We start from the raw sequence: 22736 nt of genomic DNA on the forward strand, positions 1-22736 counted from the left end.
GGTGTGTGGGAAAGGGAGAAAAGTGTATAAATAAAAGGATCTTGGTCTAATTCTCCTTTGTTTCTGGAGGCAGCTCTGCAAATACCATCTTAATGAGCCACTGCATAGCTCCTAATCTCATAAAACCCTCAAAAGGGAAAACGCATGAAAGGCAGAGCTGATTCTATCTCTTTTGATATTTGCCCTTGGGTTTACTGGCCTGACTTCTGGGGCTCTGGGAACACATGAATTAGCATGGACCAGGGAAGGTATTCAAAAGTAGGCCTCGGACAATACTGGGTGTGTAAAATCATGAACTTCACAGCAAATTGGATGGAGTTGGGACTATCATACTAAGTGATCTATCACAGAAACAAAGAAATGAATAGAACATCTTCTCACTCATAAGAGAGTTGTGAACAATAATCATATGAACACAAGGGAGAGATTGGCATTTGCTGGGGCACTGCTAGGGGCGGTTGGGAGAGAAGAGGGTAGAGGGTGGTACATGACAACACAAAGGTCCCAGGGTAAGGAGGGCCAATTGGAGGCCTAAACTTCACCTGCCTGCAGCCTACCTATGTAGCTGATCCTCACTTGTATCCCCATCTTTATAATAAAATAAAAAAAGAAAACAAAAAACAATAAAACAAAAGTAGGCCTCTTCAATGATGAGCCAAATCAGACAGTTACCTTACAGCTTGCATATTTATTGAACAAATACTACTAAAATAGCTAAAATACATTGGGTACTTGTCATGAGTGCATCAGTAAAGATCACATTGTTACAAAAGCCTGCATTTTCAGCAGTACACAACTGCAACTCTACATAAATGCCACAGATGCAGAATACTGTTTTTTTGCTCTATTTACACCGCTGATATACCTAGTCTAACAAAGGAGGGAGAGGAGAAATGCACAAGAAACTCAGGCCAATGGGGGAGCGAGAAGAGAATGAAGAAGTGCAGCGCATGCGTCATCGGTGTTTAACAGTCAGAAGCGGAACAGTTCAGAACAAGGCCTGCCCTGTCAAAGAAAGAGCTAAACGACAGTTATATAAAAATTAAGGTGGGCTTTCAGACTGGCTTACACAACAACATTCCATGAGTAGATGGTATTTTATTTTTTGTTTGTCCATTTCATTGGGAGCAAGGACAAAAATGTAAAATCTACACCTTGCTTATCAAAACCACCAAAAAAGAGTGCTCTGCCTTGTTAAAAATTAGTATTATTTTGTAAAGACATTTTTTACCAACTTAATTTTTGGAAAAAGTTTAATTTCCTATTCCTACTCAGTCGCCAGTGTTTTAGATATCCCCCCCCATGACCACTTGTATATCTAATCCTGGATTGTACCCCGAATCTTTAAAATTAAAAAAAAAAAAAGTTTGCCCTTTTTCTCAAATATCCTTTCAAACGAAAAGAACCCAAAGAGACACCTCGAAATGCCTGTAAAATTATTGCTTTTCTTTCTCTAAGTCAGGCAGGCGAGGCTACGAACCGGAAGAATTTTGGTAAGTAAATTACAGTTTTGTGATTGCTCCCGCTACCGTGACTGCATGTCCGTGAGTGCCAGTCAATGAGACAAGAGTCTCTCACACTCTCTGGCAGCATCCACTCAACCTACAACACTGAGGAAGAAAGCCACACTGAAGACACAAGGAGAACAAGTCAATCCAGTCTAGAGAACAACATTCAGGGAAACAGAGTACCAACACCTTCTTAGAACATGGAAATAAAAAATAACTCCATCAGAGCTACCTCGCCAAGGAGCATGTTGAAAGTCCAAAATAGCACCATTCATCAGTGTCTCAGGTCCTGTGGCAGCATCTCGGTCACTTACCACAAGGAAACAATGAGTTTCAAACTACTTCTATACATCAAAAGAGTACATGGATAAAATATAGAGATATACAGACCATTGATGAACATAAACTACTAGGCTTGTTACATCTAAATGAAAAAAAAAAAATGGGGACTCTCAGCCTCTGCAAGAAGCAGTCGGGAGCTGTGTGAGTGAAAAGGCAGGAGTGGACCGGTCGTGTGAGCACGGTGCGAGTTTGAGTTGTGGAAGACATTGTTGTAGCGAACCAGGCCTGAAGGCCCACCTGTAAGGGTTGTAAACGTGGATTCACAGTGTGAAATTCTGAGCGTTTTCACTGGAGTCAGAATGATTAAAAACTGGTTTGATGATACCTATTTGTCCACTGTAAATTCTCTAAAGCAAGGCTCAGAGTCCCATAGTTTCTTCTTATACTTGATGATTTACACAGAAAAAAATCCCATATATGATACCATGACCTCATCAATACCCATACACCATATGTAATACAAATGGAGGTGTTACGATTAAAAAAAGTGGAGGTAACTGATTCTCGGGGAGCGGAGTTCACTGCTGCCCAGTGGAGTCAGGGAGGCAGCATCGATCTCCTCGTCCTTCTTGCGGTTCACTTCCTTTGGGACAGGAAGTCTTCCCTGCAAAGCCGGTGGACCCACACACAGAAAGACACACAAAAAGACAATATTAGTCATGCTTCTCAAACTGTTTAGAAAATTCTGCTTCTCCTACCCAGTCCACTTTTTTGCCCTTGAACTCCCACTGTTTTGCAAAAAGAGTTTACATATTAAACACAGTTCACCTGAATGTAAATACTAGGTCTGTGTGGAAGCATGAAGTAATTAAACAGCAGCCACCTTTGCTTCAGTAGAATCAAATGCTTCTCCGATGGTGGTGCCAACCACATGTGCAGCAACATTCACCAGAGTCAGTTTTCTGAGGATAATCTCTCGTATCAGAGAGGCCCAACATCAGACTGGGTGAAAGGTGCTTATAGGAACGTTAGTAGATAATAATTTTCCTTTTTAAGTCCAGTGAGTGTAATAGAGGGGAATAATAATCTGCTTTCTAATGTGTAATAAAAATTTAAAAACATATCCACTTGCATAAATCTTATCTATGTATGGCTTTTCTATAAGCCACTGGCACATTCCATGTGGAGCCTAAAGGTCAGAACCAGAAATGGAAACCAAAGATGGGAGTGTCTGGGAGGGAAGTAATGTGAGGGGGACAGTGGTTGTAGGACAGCAGAGGCTAGTAGGAAACTAAAGCCAGAAGAAAGTGAAATTCCGCTCGTCTTGAGTGACTGGGGCCATTCTAAGTCTTACCTCACAATCCTGATGAGTGGGGTTTGTGTGTTTCTGACTAGAATAATTCTACCTCCGTGTGACTTCTGACTAGTCATCATGTTGCTTCTGCTGACACCCTGCTACAGGGGCCAGCAGTGGAGAGGAGCGCTCCATCACAACCAAACAGCAAAAGCACCGGACAGTGAAGCCCACTTGCCCAAGCGATGCAAAATAAAGATCTTAATAAATTTGTCACAAATATATTTATGCCCTGTTCTGATATGAACATAATGAAGACTGATGAAAGCTTCTCTTTTAGGTCAATCATTAATTACTGGAGTTTTCCTGGAAAAATAATCCTTTGTGATTTTAAAAGATTTTTTTTCCTCTTTTTGCTCAGGTCACATAGTCTAACGGGACAGTTTTGATAAACCAAGGGGACTAGATGTAAGTACTTGGATTAAAGTGATAATATTACTTTGTAATCTGCAAATTATCACATTTGAACTTATTTTTAAAAAGATTCAGAAGTCAGTAACTGAAACAACTTGAAACTGAATATTTTCAGCATCCCAAGGGTGAATCAGATGCAACAGAAAAACTTTAAGAAGTCTTATGTACTGTGTAGATTTTCCATATTAAACATCTGATATGCCTAAATTTTGTTTAAAAATCTGATTTTGAGAGCATACATTTTTTGGATGTATATGAAATTCACTCAGTATGCACTTCAAATGCTCTAATCTTAGGCTGTGATTTTAGAGGTTGTTTTGGTGTCATTAAATGGGTCCAAACCAGAAAGGTAAATAAAACACATTTCACCACTTACACACCCTTACGGAACTAGATAAAATTTTCAAAAGCATAATATTGGGTAGTTTCTTGCAGTTCTGAAAATAATTCAATCTTGAAGTTTTGATACAAAATCTCAAAATTTAAAAAAATAAATCCACTGTAATCCTGCTATCTTTAAAATAATGCTGCAGGTCCCTCCCACCCTACCTGCCACCCCCAGTCAACCAGTTCTCAATGTTCAGGATATGACAAACTGAGGTTTTGGGCAAATAAAGAATTTAATTGCTATTAGTTGTCACAGGCAATAAAAGAAGGGAAATCAAAAATTAATACCTGTTACCTCACTCAACAATTATATTCTGTACGGCTGGCCTTAAAACTGCTTCAGTTCAGATTGAATATATAGAACATTAGTTTGTCTCTCTATATAAGACTCGTCTTACTAATCTTTTACCTCCATGAAAAATATACAAGAGAATGAAATGAAGAGCTGGAGATTTCAGGAAGCGGTCCTCTCCTCACACACACACACACAAAGTGGGATAAATTATTTTGGATTTGAATTTACCATTTTTACTATTTTTAAAATCTCTTTTGAAGTCTCCAAATACTCATAGATTTCTTCATTCACTATTCATGTTATGAGTGCCCACTGTGGCTTGAGCACTCTATTAGATTTTAAGCCTACAGACATTTAAAACAGAAACAAAAACAGTCCCTACCTATCTGGTCCTTCATGAATTTGCTCTATGGAAGGTATTCAAGTAAATGGGCCCTGGAAAGGCCATGTGGTAAGTGGGGGGGGGGGGGTGAGTAGGTGAGTAGGTGTAGTGTTACTGAAGCACCCTGAGGGTCCAAGTGAGAGAGTTCTATGTACCCTCCTTGGGAGCCCTGGATTTACTAGATTCCAATTCTCCTCCCCTGACTCTCCTCTCCCCCACTATTTTGTTGTAAAGAGTAGTCTTTCTGCCCCTACTAAAGGAAGTTTAGGCTTCTGCAACAAGGGGAGGAGGTATTTTGAAGGAGACACAAAGACATTTTATTTCTCTAGAATTCAGGCAAAAATAGTCCATTCGTGAAGAAAATAGTTTCTCTATCATCCAACACATAATGGTCGCTACAGGACTGAGGGACGAAATCTAGAAGGCTGTTGGGGGTGGAGGCAGATGTGATCCTCGGCATGGATGGCAGCCCCCTGCTGCTGATGGCTAAGAGACTAACCTCCTCCCCCCGCACCCCGTGTAGTTTGGACTAAGACAGTCAAGATTATTTTTCTTACAGTTATGCAAATATATGCTTTTCCAGCCGGGTTCGGTGGCTCAGCCTGTAATCCCATGCCTTTGGGAGGCTGAGGTCAATGGATTGCCTGAGCCCGGGGGTTTGAGACCCGCCCGGGCAACTTGGTGAGACCTCATCTCTACAATATAAATAAATAAATAATTGGCTGGGCGTAGAAGCGCACGCCTGTAGTTCCAGCTACTTGGAAGGCTGAGGCAGAAGGATCTCCAGAGCCCAGCAGGTCGAGGCTGCGGTGGCCGGGAGCGGCCACTGCACTCCAGTCTGGGCGACAAAGTGAGACTCCAACTCAAAAAAAAAAAAAAAAAAAAAATATATATATACATATACGCTTTTCCAGAAGGAAACTGCTGGAAAAAGAACAAATATACTATGCTTGAAATACTATTCACATATTTAGAGAGGAGAGAACTTAAAATCACAGAAAACCTGAATCCCACAATCCACTGTGCCCACCCTTTGGGACATGCCTCTGTGTAGGTAAGACTTAGCGCTGAGGTTGTGAGTTAGAAGAGGCACCACTGACCTCACTAAGGAACTTCACCTAAAAGTGCCCCTCTGGCTGATGTCACCAGTATCAAAGAGAGGACCTCTGGGAGCCTGAATGAAGCAAGAGCTAACAAAAAGGCTATATACTGTACCTGGTTTTCCCATCTCACCCTTGACTGCCTGATTTACGCCCTGATCTGGTACAGTGAAGAATGTCTATGGTTATGCTGCTGATGGTGGTGGTATGGTGATGATGAGATGGCTGTGTTTTAAGTAAAGCACTATTTTAGCTCTTTTCCAGTCCAACTCTACAAGATCAGTGCAAGTCTAGCTCAGGCAAAGTCAAACCATTTTGTTCACCTACTTTCCTGCCAATGATTTCAACCTTGAACTTCAGAAATTCTCTGAAAGATTAAAAGTGACTTAGGATTGTTTTCTTTCAGTGCAAACTGCCAACTGACACAACCTCTTCAACTTCTGCCTGTCAGTATATGATAGGGAATTGTTGAAACCATTTAGTGTAAATAAAAGTTTCCTAAACATTGAAACACCAGTAATAGCTGGGAGAGGCCTCACCATTGGTCAATTACACCTATGAAATTTTCAAATGGAAATTTTATTTTAAATGGACTCATTTTGCTTTATTAACTGCAAAACCAGAGGTCAATGATAAAAAGTACAATCCTTCTGCTTGAGGTCAAATGGATATTTGCCATAACAGGCAAAGTTCAAAGGTAACTACAGTAAAAACTGATTTTTTTTTTTTTTTTGCTTCAGAAATTATGCTAAAATGTAAGTTTCACAAATTTTATTAGGGCAAAGAATTGTCACACCTAAGATGTTAGAACAATGAAACCATGTTTATAAAAAAAAAATTTTTAGATATACAAATTAGAAGAAATATAACAGTTTATGTTCTTCCCATTTTGTTTCATGAGTAATCTTATCAGACATTCAGTCATTATTAGCAGATAAAGACATTATCATCTTATACTTTTAAGAAATTTTTTAGTTTGATTATCATATTTGTCTAACCAAGAATGGAACAAATTTAAAACCTGTAAAGTGTACATTTGATAAATGCCATCTTTTTAAATGAAAAGTTGATTTTGACTTATTTATCAAAAAAGGAATATAATGTGAACTTTAAATCGCAGGACTTTAGGATAAATTTTTTTAAATAGATGCTATTTCCAAGATCATCACAGTATCAGGTTAACTGATTATAATAGTAACCTATAATGGATATTGAATGAAAAAGAAATAGCTCTGATTTTTTTTTTTAACTGCTTCGAGATTGAAAACAATGTTAACAAAATTGTTAAATTACCTTAGGAAGTCTTCCCTCCATCTGCTTGTTTGGAAATGGTTCTTGACTGACCCAGACCAAGAGTTCTGGGTAGTAAACCTATAGAGACATAAAGTCATAGACATTCAGATAAAAACAGGATCCACTCTGAAACCACATGGAATGAGCTTAATGAGCTCAATTCTCCTCAATGGTCACTTATTCCCAGATTGCAACTTAGAGCATTGGGGAACCCATTAACTCTTTCAAACTGTTAGTGTGCTTGTGAACAAACATTGCACACAGGAGAGTCTTAGCTCAATGTCCAAGATTAAGACCAATAGAACACAGATATCAACATTATCTTTAGCAGGCAAAGTAGCAGCTTAATGGTGTGTCTGGCTGAGTGCACTAAGTCACCAGGGAGGCCTAACTTTCAAAGCAACCTATGATAATCAACCTTGCAAACCTCCATGTTTAGGAGATAAATGGGTTATGAATCCATCAAACACAATTAGGAGTTAGTTTGATCGTTTATTAGAAGGATAAAGATTATGCACGAAGTAAAAGAGGAGAGGAAGATGCCACCTGGATTCTCTCCAGGTCCATGTGACCACTGACGACACACTCTGCCCAGCTGCCTGAAACAGCCAAGCCTAAGAGAGGGGCGGGAGATGGGCAGCACTGCCATGAATGATTCAGAGAATACTAGCTGATGAGTTGGGGGTGGGAGGAGGTGGAGCGAGGGAGTAGAATTGAGTAACTCTCTTTAAATATACAAAGAGTGATTAGCATAAGGTTGCTGACCAGCTGTTCTCCATCTCCAGTAAAGACAGGAGTGCGGGAAAGGGTTTAAAATTACAACTACAGATTTAGGTCAACTATAAGGAAGAACTCAGCATAAGAATTGTTAAATTACTAAAATAATTTAGACAGAAAAACTGTGAAATCTTCTTTAAAAATTTTAGAAACAGAATCCAACAGCCATCTGTCAGGGCAAATTCACATTTAATAAAGTCCTGCTTGAAAGGAGAGGATGAAATTAGGTAAGATTCCCTCCAGATCTGGTTTTTTAAATTCTGTAAATAAGCCTCACATTTCATAAACAATAATTAAGAGTCACACCTCATTAACAGATTAACAGACAGACTTAGATGCCACTTTTGGTTTGGGAAGCACTAATTGAAGTAGCCTAAACGCTGAGTTAACTGTAATGTTTTGTATGCCCCAATCAATCCATTTGGTCAGGAGGATCTGAGGTTGGAAATATGGTTGGCTAACTGTGTTCATTCTTTGGGATAATTATTTTCTCTCTACACCAGTAACAGAGAGCATCCTAACTTACAAAGCAGTATTGCATATATTACCTAGTTTATTCTGATGATAAGCCTGTGCATAGGTCTCATAACATAGATGAGGAAACTAAAACTCAAAAAGGCCAGTCACAAAGTCAAACAGCATAGGGTGGACTGGAACTCAAACTAAGTTGTCAGATTACTCTATCCTGCTGCCCTCGCGTTATCCCAGAATGCAAATTGCCTACTACCTCTCCCTCAGAATTACACCAGTCCACAGCCACCACCTACATTTGGGTCTTAAATACTTGAGAACTCATCCTGTAAGAACTAGAACTATTTTCTCTTTGAACTGGGTCTGCTTTTGGAGTCATGTGATTCTCCCAACCCCAACCACCTTCCTCTTTCACAGACTTCCCCTCCTTTGCCTAGCTCCTTCTGAAAGTATTCAACCACCTGCCTTATTTGGAACAAGGAGCCACTCTTGACATTCCCTTTAGCTAGGAATAGGTGAAGAAAACAAAATTACAACCTAAAAACACACAAGCTTTTTTCAAGGCTTAAAACAAAGTCACAGCATACAAAATGCTAGTTTGGGCTTAACTTTATGAAACCCCAAACTGGAATCCACCACATGTTCACTCAAAGTCAATAGATATAAAATTATTTCATTTCTATATTATCACTTTAAAGTAAATTTTAAGTACAATTTAAAAATATTACAAATTCAGTGAGAAATCAAATTCTCTTGGAAACAAAAATGTTGACAAAAGTACATGAAAAAACTTAGGCATAGGAAGCAATGAAAAGCAAATTCTCAAGTAAATGTTGTCATTTTTATGTTCTTGTGCTTTTCTGGAATATTGCATCTTAACAAGATGACACTGCTTTAGCATTTGATTTCTAGATTCAAAGCATCAACACTAAAACCACCCAAGTCTAATCCATAGGAGAAAATGGCTCACCTCTCAGAAATTACTGCACTTATCCTGACAATTTGTTTTTCCAAAAACAGTCAATGATTTTTGCCAAAGAACTCAGGAACCTGAGTATCTGACGGCAAGACCCACGACCAAGAAAATTTTCCCTCTTACTTTATATTTGTTATATGGACCAAAGGTATTTCTAATTTGGTATGTTTTAGTGTTTGAATCATAAAGTAGGTATTGTATACTTTAAGAAAAATGAATACTGCTTTGGCCTTGTGATAAATTCTTCCAGTCTCCAAGTCCAAACCTTAAGCCCCAGATGGCAGGAACAGAGGAGTCTCAGTTACATTCTTAAAACTTGCTAGGCTGGTGTTTAAGAACTCAGCATATCCTGGCTATAGTATCTTAAAGGCATATTTTAACTTTTTTTTAAAAGTAGAGTTGTTTTTGAGAAACAATGGTAGATTATCGGAAAGAAATACATCTATCTACTACATTACAACCTTGTTCTTTCTTATAGGTGTGGTATGTTGAGACTCTAAAATGAAGGGCTTAAGAGAAAAGATCTATCGACAATCATTACCCTTGCTCTCAAATGACTCAGACCTGACCTTTGGTATTCTATAAGGGCACCAACTCTCATTTCATTCCCAGTGTTGGACACAGAGAACAGGTGGTCACAAGCAACAATCGTTAATTAGCCTTTGTGTCAAAAGGTGACTTGGTTTAAATGTATTTTCTCTGCCTCATCTGAACATCTTCTAGTCTCTTCCCCAGGTTTCACTGCAGGCAATCAGAAACACAGAACCACTTTTCAACTTCAAATTTCTTACCAATCTCCAAGCATTCATTGAGCTGTAATGTGCTGGACACTGTGTTATGTTCTGGGGATTGAAAGAGAAATATAGTTCCTGCCTTCTACAAGCTCAAGTCTGGGGGTGGGACAGATATAGCAGGGGTGATCAACCTACAAAAAGATAATTGCAAAAGTATGGGCTGACTTGTTTCCCCTCAAAATTCATATGTTGAAATCTTAACGTCCATACCTCAGAATGTGACTGTAGTAGAGATAGGATCTTTATAGGGGTAACTTAAAATGGGGAGTTCAGGATTGGTCCTAATCTGAAGTGACTAGCATCCTTCTAAGAAGAGATTAGGACACAGACACACACAGGGAAGACTATGTAAAGACACAGGGAAAAGATGTCCATTGACCAACCAGGAAGAAAGGTCGCAAAAACAAACAAACAAACAAACAAACAAAAACACCCTTGCCAACTTCTAGACTTCAGATTGTGAAAAAATAAGTTTGTTATTTAAGCCACTCAGCATGTGGCAGTTTGTTATGGCAGCCCTAGCAAATCAATACAGTGTGCTTTAAGTGCAGCAACAACAACAAAAACATATATAGCTTATGTCAAACGTGATAGCTGCTGGAACATCAATCAACAGACTGAACAACAAACCAAGCCAACATTTAGCATAACATTCAGTAGTGCTGGTAACAGAGGAAATGGGGGTGGCAGCTAGCAGATCTAGGAGGGCATCTGATGGCTGTCAGATGCAAACAGGAAGACAGAAGGGTAAGGAGTAATAACCTGTATGTGGGCAAGTGACCCTGTGACCAAGATGTCTCACTGCAGCTCTCAGGGGCCACAATGGTAAAAAGACCAGTGTGACCCCAGCAGGTTTCTGTGCCCTAGGTTTTCTAACTAGTTCAGAAAATTAGGAGCTGACAATGACCCTGTGATTGAGGCTTTTGAGTACTGATAATCTGAGGATCAGAAAACTGTAAGTTGATCTCTTTCTGGAGTCCATCTGTGCTTACTGGACTGTAAAGCTGCTCATCCTTCTTTGTACTAGTAAATGTCCAAAGATGGACGCTTGGCTCTACTGTATTCCATTCATTCGTTTTTCTGAATTCAAGTTCATGTTTTTCATGAAGACCAATTAAGTTAGCTTTTTGGGGGGGGTGTACATTTTGGTGAGTTCTCTTTCTTGTGTTGTTTCAGTGTTTTGCATCTTGAAAATGTAAGTGTTCTATACATAGGAATACCTCAAAACTTGTTTTATTAAACAAGTAACCCAAAGTTAGCATTAATCTTCACAAAGTAAGTACGTTTTCTTTTAAAACACCCTTCCATGTATAGAATAAGCAATTGTTTATTCCTGTTTAAATAAAATCCACAAAACCCTTTAGAATATTATTCTTCCAGAAGTCAATTAGGAAGCCAGGGAAGCAAGCTATACTCTCAACAATTAAGAAAACATGAAAGATTATGGGAAAAGTAGGAGGAAGGAAAATTTATTATTTTAATTTGGAGAATATTCAAAGGTTTTGCTTGAATTCTGAGAAAGTTTGAGTTTTTATCCTTGTCACTGAATATATTGGTTAATGCATTTTTTCTACAATGCTACATTTATCTCACTGATTATTAGGCTGAAAAACAACAGAACAACAGAAAGAACCACATTAGTTTAAATATACTAATCATGACAGATATGTATTTAGATATCCATGAGCAACTCTTAGGTTATTTTATGTTTTCAAATATACTTTAAAAATATATATACATATATATACTTAATATAGCCCCACTATGTATTTAAATATGGCTTATGGTAAAAATGGTTTAAATACGCCTTATGGTAAAAATTACTGACTCTCTTAAACTTATTTAATAGCTGAATACTTAAATTTCAATATTCTATCACAGCATGCAAATTGGGAATAAAATACTCAGGGTTTGCCTTTCTTCCTTTCTGTTTTCAATCTTTTTTTTTTTTTACTCTCTGGACAACACATCATGAAAAATAACTCGATTGTTTTATTGTTTTAAGTCTATAAAACAAATAACTAGCGGTAATTATTACTTCGTAGAAACTATTATTCATAACTGACAACTCCTTTGCAGTAACATGGATAAAGCTGCAGACCAATGTCCTAAGTGAACTAACTCAGAAACAGAAAACCAAACACGACATATTCTCACTTATATGTGAGAGCTAAATAGCCACAAAAAGAAAGTAATAGACATTGGAGACTGAAAGGGGGCAGGCAGGGAGGGAGGGCTAGAGTTCAGCATTACCTGTTGAGTATAATGTTCACCCCATCTGGAGACTGGGTCACCTGAAGCCCAATCCCCACTGCTACACAACATGTCCATGTAACAAACATGCACTTGTATGAATCTAAAATCAGATAAAAAATAGCTGACAACTAGTGCTCCAAATTAGAAAAATAAAATCAGAGAGCAGTCCTCCAAAGTTTCAAAAAATTTTCAAACTAGATTATTGCTTACATTCTTTTTAAAACATCTTTCAAGCTCTTATTTTCAAAACTTGGTATTTATTTTTCAATAGCATAGCCTACAAACAGACTCAATCTGAAAGTTATTTGACATCACTTCTACTATATTTCACGTAAAATCTTATTTATATTATTTCCTGTTTCTAAATGTGTATTTTCCCCTGTTCATTTATTGTCTTTATCAATAGTTCTTTGAGGAAACTGTTGTATAAGAATGATCCTTAAAGGCAGGGTCATATCTTTAGTAAGAGCCTAAATCCACCACCTACAGAAATACTGCTTACTAATTAGGAAGCATACCTTTTCAGAAATCTGCCATGAAGATGTGTTACATGGTTTGGTTGCTAATAACCACAACTGTAACATTATTCTTTACCCTTGGTGGGGTCGTGTGTTTGAAGAATGTGCACATGGCCCTTTTATGACTTAACAAGGATGGGTGCCCACCCCCTGCAATTAGGAAAGCCAACTAGGGCAGCAGGTGTCCAACCTGCATAATTAATTCTTTGTGCAGCAAAGGGGTATATTTCCTAATCTCTCTGCCAATTAAATAATGTACGCCTGTATGTGTCAATGTTCTACTCCGCCTAATTGGCCAGGAGGTTGTGAAACCTAGTACTGCAATTCAAGGAGAATTTATGTGCACATACATGCACTTCATTTCTGCAAATACCCTTTGAAGTGGTGCTATTAAGAATCTCTCTCAAAAGCCACTCTGCTCCCAGGTGTTACTGGTCATGTGAGAGGACAGAATGTAAACTGAAACCATAAATGAGTTACAAGGATCATTTTCTCTGAACAGCATTACATCAAAGATTAGATGGTGCCAAAAGATGATGCACTGTGCTGTCTCTCTAGAGACCTAGTCTTAGAGATCCACCTCATCTTGTACATGCTGCTTGGGGAAGAAGCATACAGTGGGGAAAATGCATTGCTACTGGAAGACAGACAAATAAGCCTGCGGAACACTGAGCCATTCAGATGATGTATGTAACCTCTGCACATTCTGGAAAGCAGAATAAGTGTTAAGGCTTAGGCTGGCAAGTATTCTGACTTGGGAACTCGTGAAACATGCACTGACCTAGCTTAAACATGCACACTTACACACAAACATGTCCATATGCACACACACACAACTACACGCATACATCAGAGCTGGCTGTAATTACAGAGAAAGCATTATGAACACCTGACTACTGCATTAAATACCCATGAATGCCCTCCTTCTAGAAAAGAAAGAATGGCCTTTGTGGCACCTGCTGACACTCCTGGAGTTTCAATGGCCTGATGCACCTTAACATGTAAAAACAGGGGTTGGAGGAAATAAGTGCTTTTCAATATGGAAGACAATGATGGCTCACAAATTGGTTAAGCCCACTGGCAACTGGCTTTGCTTTGGGTGCATAGTCCCACCATGGGCACAAAAAATGTTCAACATTACACGTCAGGCAGGCAGATTATATCAAATGCCCAACATTACACGTCAGGCAGGCAAAAATTCATTATTCGTTACTTTGTGCATCAGGGTGTCTGAATCAAGCAGTGTAGACTTTAATAGTGGAATCCTCTCAACTCATTCTGCTCATTGTGAAGCCATCTTGAGAGGATGCCGATAAATATGTGGGAACCTGACAGCTGTGGAATTTTATTTCTAGACTTCAACTAGGCAGAGAAAGGAAAAGGAAATCTCGCTGGCAACAAAATGAAAGTGTTTACATGTGAAATTAATCGTCAGCACAAAGAGCTTTCACAGTCACTCTGTTCCACAATATAATATCCTGCTTGTTTGGCTGCCGAGTCTTTTAAAATTTGATTTCTAAGAATAATAGCAAAGGTTTTTAAGGAGAGCAACTAATCAAATCAGGAGCAAGCCACAAAAGGTTAACATTATCCGACTTTTCTTTCTCACCACTACTTGAAACCGTTCATTACGTGAGTTTTCAGGTCTTTGATGGTACAAGGTTCAAGGTCAGGCACAGCAGCACCTGGCTAATTTGAGCTTGGTGAACACCTAATTTGAGCTTGGTGAACACTGAGGTCAGCTGCAAATATTTATCTTGCACAAACTCCCCTCTCATCCCGGCTTCATTCCTTTCCAATAGGAACACACTTAGCACAAAGCAATGCACCTAAAGACTCCATAAATCCAAAAAAGGGAGTCACTGATCGAGGAATTCTCAGATTTCTGCCAAGACATCCTCCCTGGGACTGGAGGTCAGCCTGGTACAGTAATCAGAGCCAAACTGTGGACTGGATTCAAGGAATTAAGTTCAACACTTCAAAATCTTAACTTTTAATAGGTGATTTTTCTTTTCAACAATGAAGACAAAACAAAGAACAAATGACTGATAACAGCCCAAAGTAAACCAGGAGGAAAAAGTACAAGAATAAAGTTTGGAAATTAATCTCGTAAGTAATATCTAAGAAGAGACTTTCCAAACAAAGGGGAAAAAGATAAAGCAGCCTTTTAAAATTCTGGTTTGAGATAATGCAGTTGTGAATGAACAATAAGAAAGTAAAGGCCACAATACAAGATATTGGCTCTCTTCAGCAAAGAAAAAAAAAATTAGCCTTTGTTAACTTGCAGCAAAAAAGCCCCTCAGGCATTTAAGCACAGCATAAGTTCTTCCTTGCCCCATGACCTCAACAAATATGTTAATAAAATATTTTACCTCCCTGGAGTGGAACCAGAGTAAATATTTACTTAACACATCTGAGTTCTAAGTCTGGACCACCTTATTCCCTTATATAAATTGGTTTTCATTTGTAACCAAGATATTAGGAACACTACATCATGCGATGTTTCTCCTACTTTTAAAGTACATTAAAAAAGAAAAGAAAACCAATTCTGTATTATGATCCCAGCACACCAAAAGGCACTTGTGAATTTTAGAATGGCATTCTCCACTATAAATGAAAGGAATGCTGTAGATATGCTTTCCAATACTAGACATCTGGAGTAGCAGGACTTTTTCCAAGCACATTCCAAGGTTAACAGGAAACATCTAGCTTGTTTTTATTAGCCAGTTTGAATAATTTTAAGTAGGCTATGCTAGGTTGCACCTTCATATAACAATAAGAAGTCTGATTTCTAGTCACAAAGAATGCTATTTTCCTGTCCTCTTGTCCAAAAATTATTGTGCTATTAGAAATTTTCCACCAACAACATGAAGGAATAATTGCTCAAAAAAATCATACTTATTTTGTTAAAGCCTTCAATCAAGGGCTGGTGAGATGGGTATTTATATATACATAGAATTTTGGATTTTTCTTAGTCTAGGCGGATGATGAGCTAGCCAATTGCTTTTGAAGAGTCTGAAGACATTTCAAAGCATTCCTCTTGTTGACATGTACAAGACTTAGCTTTCCAGAAAGTCTGCATTTTCTCCCAAAGTACTCATTCCAAAAGAAACTATTCACTCTCTCCATCAATGCACACTCTTCTGCTGGCAGCTGCAAACCCCTCAGCATTTAGCAAAAGTCATTTCACAGTTCAATGCTTGTCTTGCACTGTCCTGGCCATTTAAAAACTGGTATCTCTTCAACAGCAAACAGTATCATAACAGACCACTAAGTTTGGGGTGAAAGTGGTTTCTATTCTAGGAGGATGTAAGTAAAATTGGTTTGAGTCAGGTCAACTTATCTGATAAGAAGTTTGACTAAAAAATATAGTGTGTGTGTGTGTGTGTGTGTGTGTGTGTGTGTGTGTGTGTGTTTGTGTGTGTGTGTGTGTGTGTGTGTATAAAATCCAGATCTGTTATCAACATGCTATATAAATGCTTAAGTCAACAAAAAAGGGCAAGAAAGAGGCTTCCAATAACATGTCCTCTAAGAAAATCAGCAAAAAACTAATAGTACAAAAAGAATAGAATAAAATTATAATGTATGTACCCATGGACACCACCGGGTTTTCAACCCATCTGGGTAGAGTAAGATCTGTTTGAGCCCAGGAGTTCAAGACCAGCCTGAGCAATATAGCAAGACCTGGAAAAAAAAATCTCCTTGAAAAAAAAAATCTGATGAGGGCTTCAATCAGGTAGTACCATGAGAACAGAGAAAACTGAAGGAGTAGCCCCCAGTCCAAAGAGATAAGGGATCTCAGGGTTAGGAGTTGCCAAAGAAACATGTGCTTCAAGAGTTGTGAAAATACCTGCAAAAGCAATGCCAAACTGGAGGCTTAAGTCCCCTAGAAAAGGAGTCACAGGTATTTTATTTAATATGAAAAAGACAATATTGGAAGCTAGACCTTCATTCCAAATCTTGACTGCATTCTCCAACAAGAGAAGACATCAACCATAAATGTTTCCCCCTCAGTCTTTCCTCACTGTAAATCAAACATCAAAACCTTACTTCTCCAAAAGAACAGAACTATAAGCAATACATGGGGTTAGCTGGAACCCACCAAGATAGAATATGTAAATTTGGGGACCCACAATTTTCTGTAGAAATGCATAACAGAGTCCATTATAGTATTTTTTTCATTTTAGACATGGTTTCCAAGTGCACTCATTTAATCTTCACAGTGTTACTGCAAGAATGAAAAAAACCTATATATATATATATATATATATAACAGGGTCAGGCACATATGTAAGTGGATCTGTGTTAGCTATCATTATCATCATCCTTACCATTTTATAGATAAGAACTTTAAGTGAGAATGGCCAAGGAACTTGCTCAAGGTCTCCAGTGTTCATATGTTGCTACAGTCGTTGACAAAGGACTAGACTTAGAGCAGTAACTTTGGCTTGGCTACTTTAAGACTTTGGATCTAATTAAACCCAGGCAATACAGGTAATCACAGCTTTGTCTTTTTCAGTTTTCCCTGAAAGGAAATGTTCAGCACAATACAAATATCTAGCAATCATAGCAGCTAATTACAAAATGCATTTGCTGAGAAACCAAATTGTTTTAATATGAACCCCCAAAGAACTCTCAAACAGCTCCTTCTCAGATGGTCTACCAATGGACAATCTAATTCAGAATATCTTTTTCTTTCATCAAATACATTTGAAATTCTGTTCACTGTAACTTTGCTTTTCACATTTTTAATCACGCTCAAAACAAACTGCTTAGTTAAAAAAATTAAAGTCCTGTCTTTATCAATGACCTGCAGATACACCAACCATACACTGCATAAAAATATAAAGTGAAACTAGGAGGAAGAAAAGAAACAGAGGCAGTGTTCAAACTACTAAAAATGCTAAGTTCAGAAAGAAAAACAAATTTAGTCTGACACTATTTGGAAACTTTCAATGAATGTTAGAAGCCCACACAGCTCTAAAGAGGGACAAATGGAAATAGGGTGACATAACAATTATTACTTATTAACATCATAAAGACATCAAATAGCAAGTAATAAGGTATGCCATATTTGATCCTCATATTACACATAGAGTATTATATTCAGTCACAAAGATGTGGTGTCTCTCTGGCTTTGTCTAAACAACATAATAGCTGATCAATTTAATAAAAATTCACATTAGGTATCAGATGAATTGTTTCTATGATGCCAAAGAACAAATTTTACTGAATTTCACTGAATTGATTATGACAGTGTAGACAGTCAAGCCTCACGTAATAAAATTAAAGTGTAAAAGCAGCCCTCATTTTTTTAAAAAGGAAAAAGAATAGGCTTAATAAAGATTAAATGAAAAGATGTAGAGACCTGGCTCCCAGATCCTGAAAACAAGATCAGAACAACTTAAGATTCTACTATCAAGAAGTGAGAAAAATATGCAAGGTCAAGGCATTTCATAATGTATCATTAGACGCAAGAATCCACAAGGCAGCAAGAAATGGAGACTTGGCTTTGGTTCATAGCATCCAGGTTTCAGGAAAGTCAAATCCAGGTAATTAAGGATTAAAATTATGAAGACAGGAAGGGCTCAGAAAAGATGTAGGTAGAATTTTTAATCCTATACTAACTAAATTGGTTAAATGTATAATCTCAATTAGCCAATCAACTAATCAAAAAATATTTACTAAGTACTTTCTGCAAGGTAGTGAATATTTGATAGGCAGTTTTCAATCCTATACAATGAACATCTTATCAAACAGTTTGGTCTGGAAACAAAGTAGCAAAGAAAATGCATATTTTTTTCAAAAAGGGTTTTTGAAACTAAGCCACTAAATCCTGGGAAGCCTATACAGGAAAAGGGTGGGCTAGTTGATATAATTCTTCTTTTCAAATTCAAATTCTATTTACCACACAACAATTGAAATTCCAACATTGCATGCTTGCAAACAGTGGGTTCATTCCCTGAACAGTGTTCATTCTTTCAGCTAGTAAAAAGTGAGTCCCTACAATGCAGCAGGCACCAGGTTAAGTGTTCAACTATGTGCTGCCAAACCCTCATAGTACACTGATATACTGAGATTCTGCAACTGCCTGGCCAGTGTGCACAAGAACAGACGTTCCCATCATGATCTCAATAAGCCTTCGAGGTAGTTGTCGCTAGGATGACTTAGTGATGGGCATGAAACAGTACTTTGTGGAGGAAATACTTAATAACACGTTGAGTCACGTTGATAAGTATCTTAGTCAATAAGTTATATCCATCTAAACAATGACTATAGTTTTTCCTTGACAGTTCCGAATGTTGGCTGCCAAAGAAGCAGTATCTTCTAATTTCTACTCTTTCCTGTCCAAGAATAGGTTCTATATCAGACACTAACTTTAACTGATAAAAGTGTCCTCAAAATGCTTGGACCTGTTTTAAACAAAACACCTTTTGTAGATTTCTCCCGGTTCAGCCACTGAACTGTAGTACTTTTCCCTACTGGAATTGTATCAAACTCAATACAGCCAGGAAGGCTATTACCTGCCCCAGTAATCAAAGGACATGGTGTGTGATGGTGATCTGAGTATGAGCTAGAGTGGAGGAGAGAGAGGTAGAGCTGGCAGCTACACCAAACACTTCTGTGCACATTTTGAGCCTTGCTCTCATGTTCATAACCTATTGGTGAGGCTTTGGCTCAGTGTTTTTATTGGCAGTAACTATTTGTCTATTCCCTTTTCCTTTCCAATCATTGCATCTGGTTTCCAATTTCAGCTGAAAGGGGCAAACAGACATTCCTTTCATTGGTCACCCTCTCTTGTGTACCCTTTCCTTCTTCTTCTCGAACACAACATATATGTATTTATATTTTACTCTCTGAAAGTAATGAAGAACATAACTAAACAATCTAAAATCAAGGGTTTTGAAATATCTCCAACTAGATAATCATAAGACTTTCAAGGAAAAAAGCTTAGATTTGAAACCATTCTAAGGTAATATCGGACAATGATTTTTACCTAAAAGGTTTCATTACTCTGAAACCAGAGCAGATTTAGCTTTACTGTCATGCCTGCCTCAATCAGTCTACTGAGAGGCAAACTGTGCCGCCTGCTGGAAAAACACCATTAATAACCTTATGTATAATGGCACTCCACAGTCGATGTTTTGGATGAGATGTGTGACTCTACCCTAACATGACATTCCTGTTTCAGCACACCATAACAACCTAATTTTCTGAACTGCTGGGACCTCTTCTATCTAAAGGAGTGTAAAAGAAGGAAGCACAGAGTTAAAGAGTTCTTTTTGTAGTGTGTTTAAATGTCACCTAACTCTTCCCTCTTACCTCCCTAACATAGAGTCTTCTAAAATGTTCAGTAAAGGGTCTTTTAGGAAGTGAATTCATAATAAGTGTACAGTCATCTCATTTCCTGGACAACAAGATTTATAATTTGAGTGATCACAACTGCAAAGTGTCCAGCTGTTATTGGTTGTAAATCCCAAAGTTGGCCCAGAAATAAGAGATTGTCGTGTATCCATGACCACTGACTGATTTGTTTATTCCACAGGCATTTATTGATCACTAAGGATGTGCCAGATCCTGGTTAGGCATGGGAGTAGACTGGTTCACAGTATGAGATCTATTCCAAGGTCCCATTAGAACACGTCAATAAAGGTTAGGGTGTCTTTCCACTTTGCAGAAAGAGAACACCAAACAATTTCACTAGCTGTTCAAGAATTGCCTCTCAGTGCTGACATTTTGGCAATCTGAATTCACCATCCTGCTGCTAGAAGACAAGGAGAGAACCGAAGCATCACAGCCTCAACTGCCACCAAGAAGCAGGGGTGTCGCTCAGTTACTATGGGGTCAGTGTTCTTGTTTTAAGTTTATAATCCTGGAGGGCAGAAAAACATGCAGAAATAAGGCAATTGCAAATACAATGTTATAAGAGTGATAACTGTACAGAGGAGCATAAGATGATTCCTGCTGGAAGTATCAAGGTAAGTTTCACAAAGAAGTTGTCATTTACATTCAGTCTTGAAAAATGGCTTTATTTTGTCCGGAGGCGCATTCCTTCTAGAACCAAGTAAGCAGAGGCACAAAGGAAGGGAATCCTGGGGCACATTTAGAATAACAAGTGACCTGGTCTCTCTAAGAAAATGTATTCTATCATGGCTAAAAATAAAGGATTAGTTCATATAATTCCTGGCATGTCTGCCTAGCCACAGAAATTAAGCTTATGAAGTTCTCCACACAGCAGTTGAAAAAATAACTCAATGTATGAGGTGGGGAAGGCATGAAGAATTCAAACAATGCTTACATATGTCACTTTTACTGAGAGAATTACGAATAAGCCCAGGCTTACCTGAACAGGTTAAAAGAGCTGGTCAAATCACTTCATGTTAAAAATCTTGCAGCTGATGCATTTGAAGGTGAGATTCTGAGCTGTTTATAAGAAGAAATCCTGGGGGGGGGGAGGAATCCCTCTTGGACTCGGCTTCCCCTAGTTTTTGTGAATCATGTGATAAGATTCCCTTTGGTTGGTCACCAGACTATTGACTAAATTAGTAACAGCCTGTAGGCCTGAATTGTAAACAATTTTATGATGATGACATAAGTGTTGGCTTGCATTTTGAATAAGGATGCCTGGTTAATGGGGAAGAAATGAAGGGAGAAAAGCAGCTGGGCACATGTGGTTGCAACAAATGAGCACATGCACGTACCCAGCTAACCTCACAGAAAGCAAGCTTGGTGCCCTCTCTGGAGCAGCACGCACAGCAGCAACTCTCTGGCTAAGTGGACACCACTGAACCTGCTGGGATTTGCCAATACAAGTGTTGCCACTTTTTTGAGAATAAGAAGATAAGCATACTCCCTCTTCCATTCTCAGTTCCTCCTAACTAGAGACGTTCTTTCTCTCCACCACTCCACCCCAGCCCAAGGGGAGTGAGAGAGAACCATAAGGAAGCTACACCTTTAACCAGATAGTGCATGTGAGTGAGTGGTGTGTGTTCTTTTCTGTCAGGCACAATCAAAAGGCAAAGAACCTGAGACAGGTTGGTAACCTGAGTGAGAGCCTGGGCCACCTCTGAGATGTCCGCTTCCTATTGCTTAGCACATCAAGTCCTTGACTTCTAGGTCTAGTTTTCAGAGGCTCTAAACAGGAAGGAGGACTTCGCTGTGGTAGTAAAATTGCATGATGCTCACTCTTGCAAACATAACTTTCGAACGCACTTTTTTATCTGCAATAATCTTTTCTCTCATATTAATCTATCCAAATATTCTTATATTCTTTTTTTTTAATTGAGACAGGAGACAGAGGGGTCTTGCTATGTTGCCTAAGATTGTCTCTAACTCCTAGCCTCAAGCGATCCTCCCACCTTAGCCTTTCAAAGTGCTGGGATTACAGGTGTGAGCCACTGCACCTGGTCCCAAATATTCTTAATTCTCCATTCAATCATTATTTATTAAGAACTGGTGCTAAGCTCTAGGGACAAAAAACTTAATAAAGGCATACTATTTGTTCTAGGGAGTAAACAGTCCACTTCTAGGCTTCCAATTTTGTGCCAACTCCAATTGACTGCTAATGGCATCCAGGAACACTGTATTGAGGATTTTGAAATTAATACCCAAGCTGAATAACAATGAGTGTCAGGATTGACAGTGATGTCTGTCACAGGTATAGGAAGAGTTAGTGGTGGCATGCATCCATCTCTGCTTCTAGCTTAATTTCTACCTCCTCAATAAGTTTTCCACTACTACACCCAGTCCCTAGTTCTAATATCTCTCTTCTGCATCTCATGGTTTAGCACTAGACTACATTGTTCTACACTGTTTGTTAGGTTTGCCATGCAGCACAGAATCACAGAATCAGATTATATTGGGAATAAGTGAGGACTTTAAGGTTCCAATCCTGGGAATAAAGCTTCTCCTAAGTCCAGGAGGCAATT

The 22736-nt window shown here is 38.5% G+C and overlaps 1 protein-coding gene across 9 annotated transcripts in view; it reads right to left on the reverse strand.

Annotated features, from left to right (window-relative positions):
- Positions 1-668: 668 nt before the first annotated feature.
- Positions 669-22736, reverse strand: part of NREP (neuronal regeneration related protein) — a 29239-nt gene continuing 7171 nt past the window's right edge. For 7 of the 9 annotated variants that reach the window (XR_002482149.1, XR_002482148.1, XR_002482150.1 and 4 more), the window contains 2 exons: positions 7016-7093; positions 669-2454 (listed from right to left, as the gene is read on the reverse strand). Coding sequence is in view for 4 of the 9 variants with exons in the window: in XM_021714017.1 (XP_021569692.1) it covers positions 2329-2454; positions 7016-7093 (204 nt within the window). In the remaining 5 variants the exon portion in view is untranslated. Of the gene's footprint in view, positions 2455-6261; positions 6334-7015; positions 7094-22736 lie in introns of all 9 variants that reach the window. The other 2 variants (XR_002482152.1, XR_002482151.1) reach the window with 1 other exon arrangement.

Source organism: Carlito syrichta, unplaced genomic scaffold (assembly GCF_000164805.1).
Source record: "Carlito syrichta isolate Samal-C Ts95f unplaced genomic scaffold, Tarsius_syrichta-2.0.1 Scaffold305153, whole genome shotgun sequence".
NCBI lineage: Eukaryota > Metazoa > Chordata > Mammalia > Primates > Tarsiidae > Carlito > Carlito syrichta.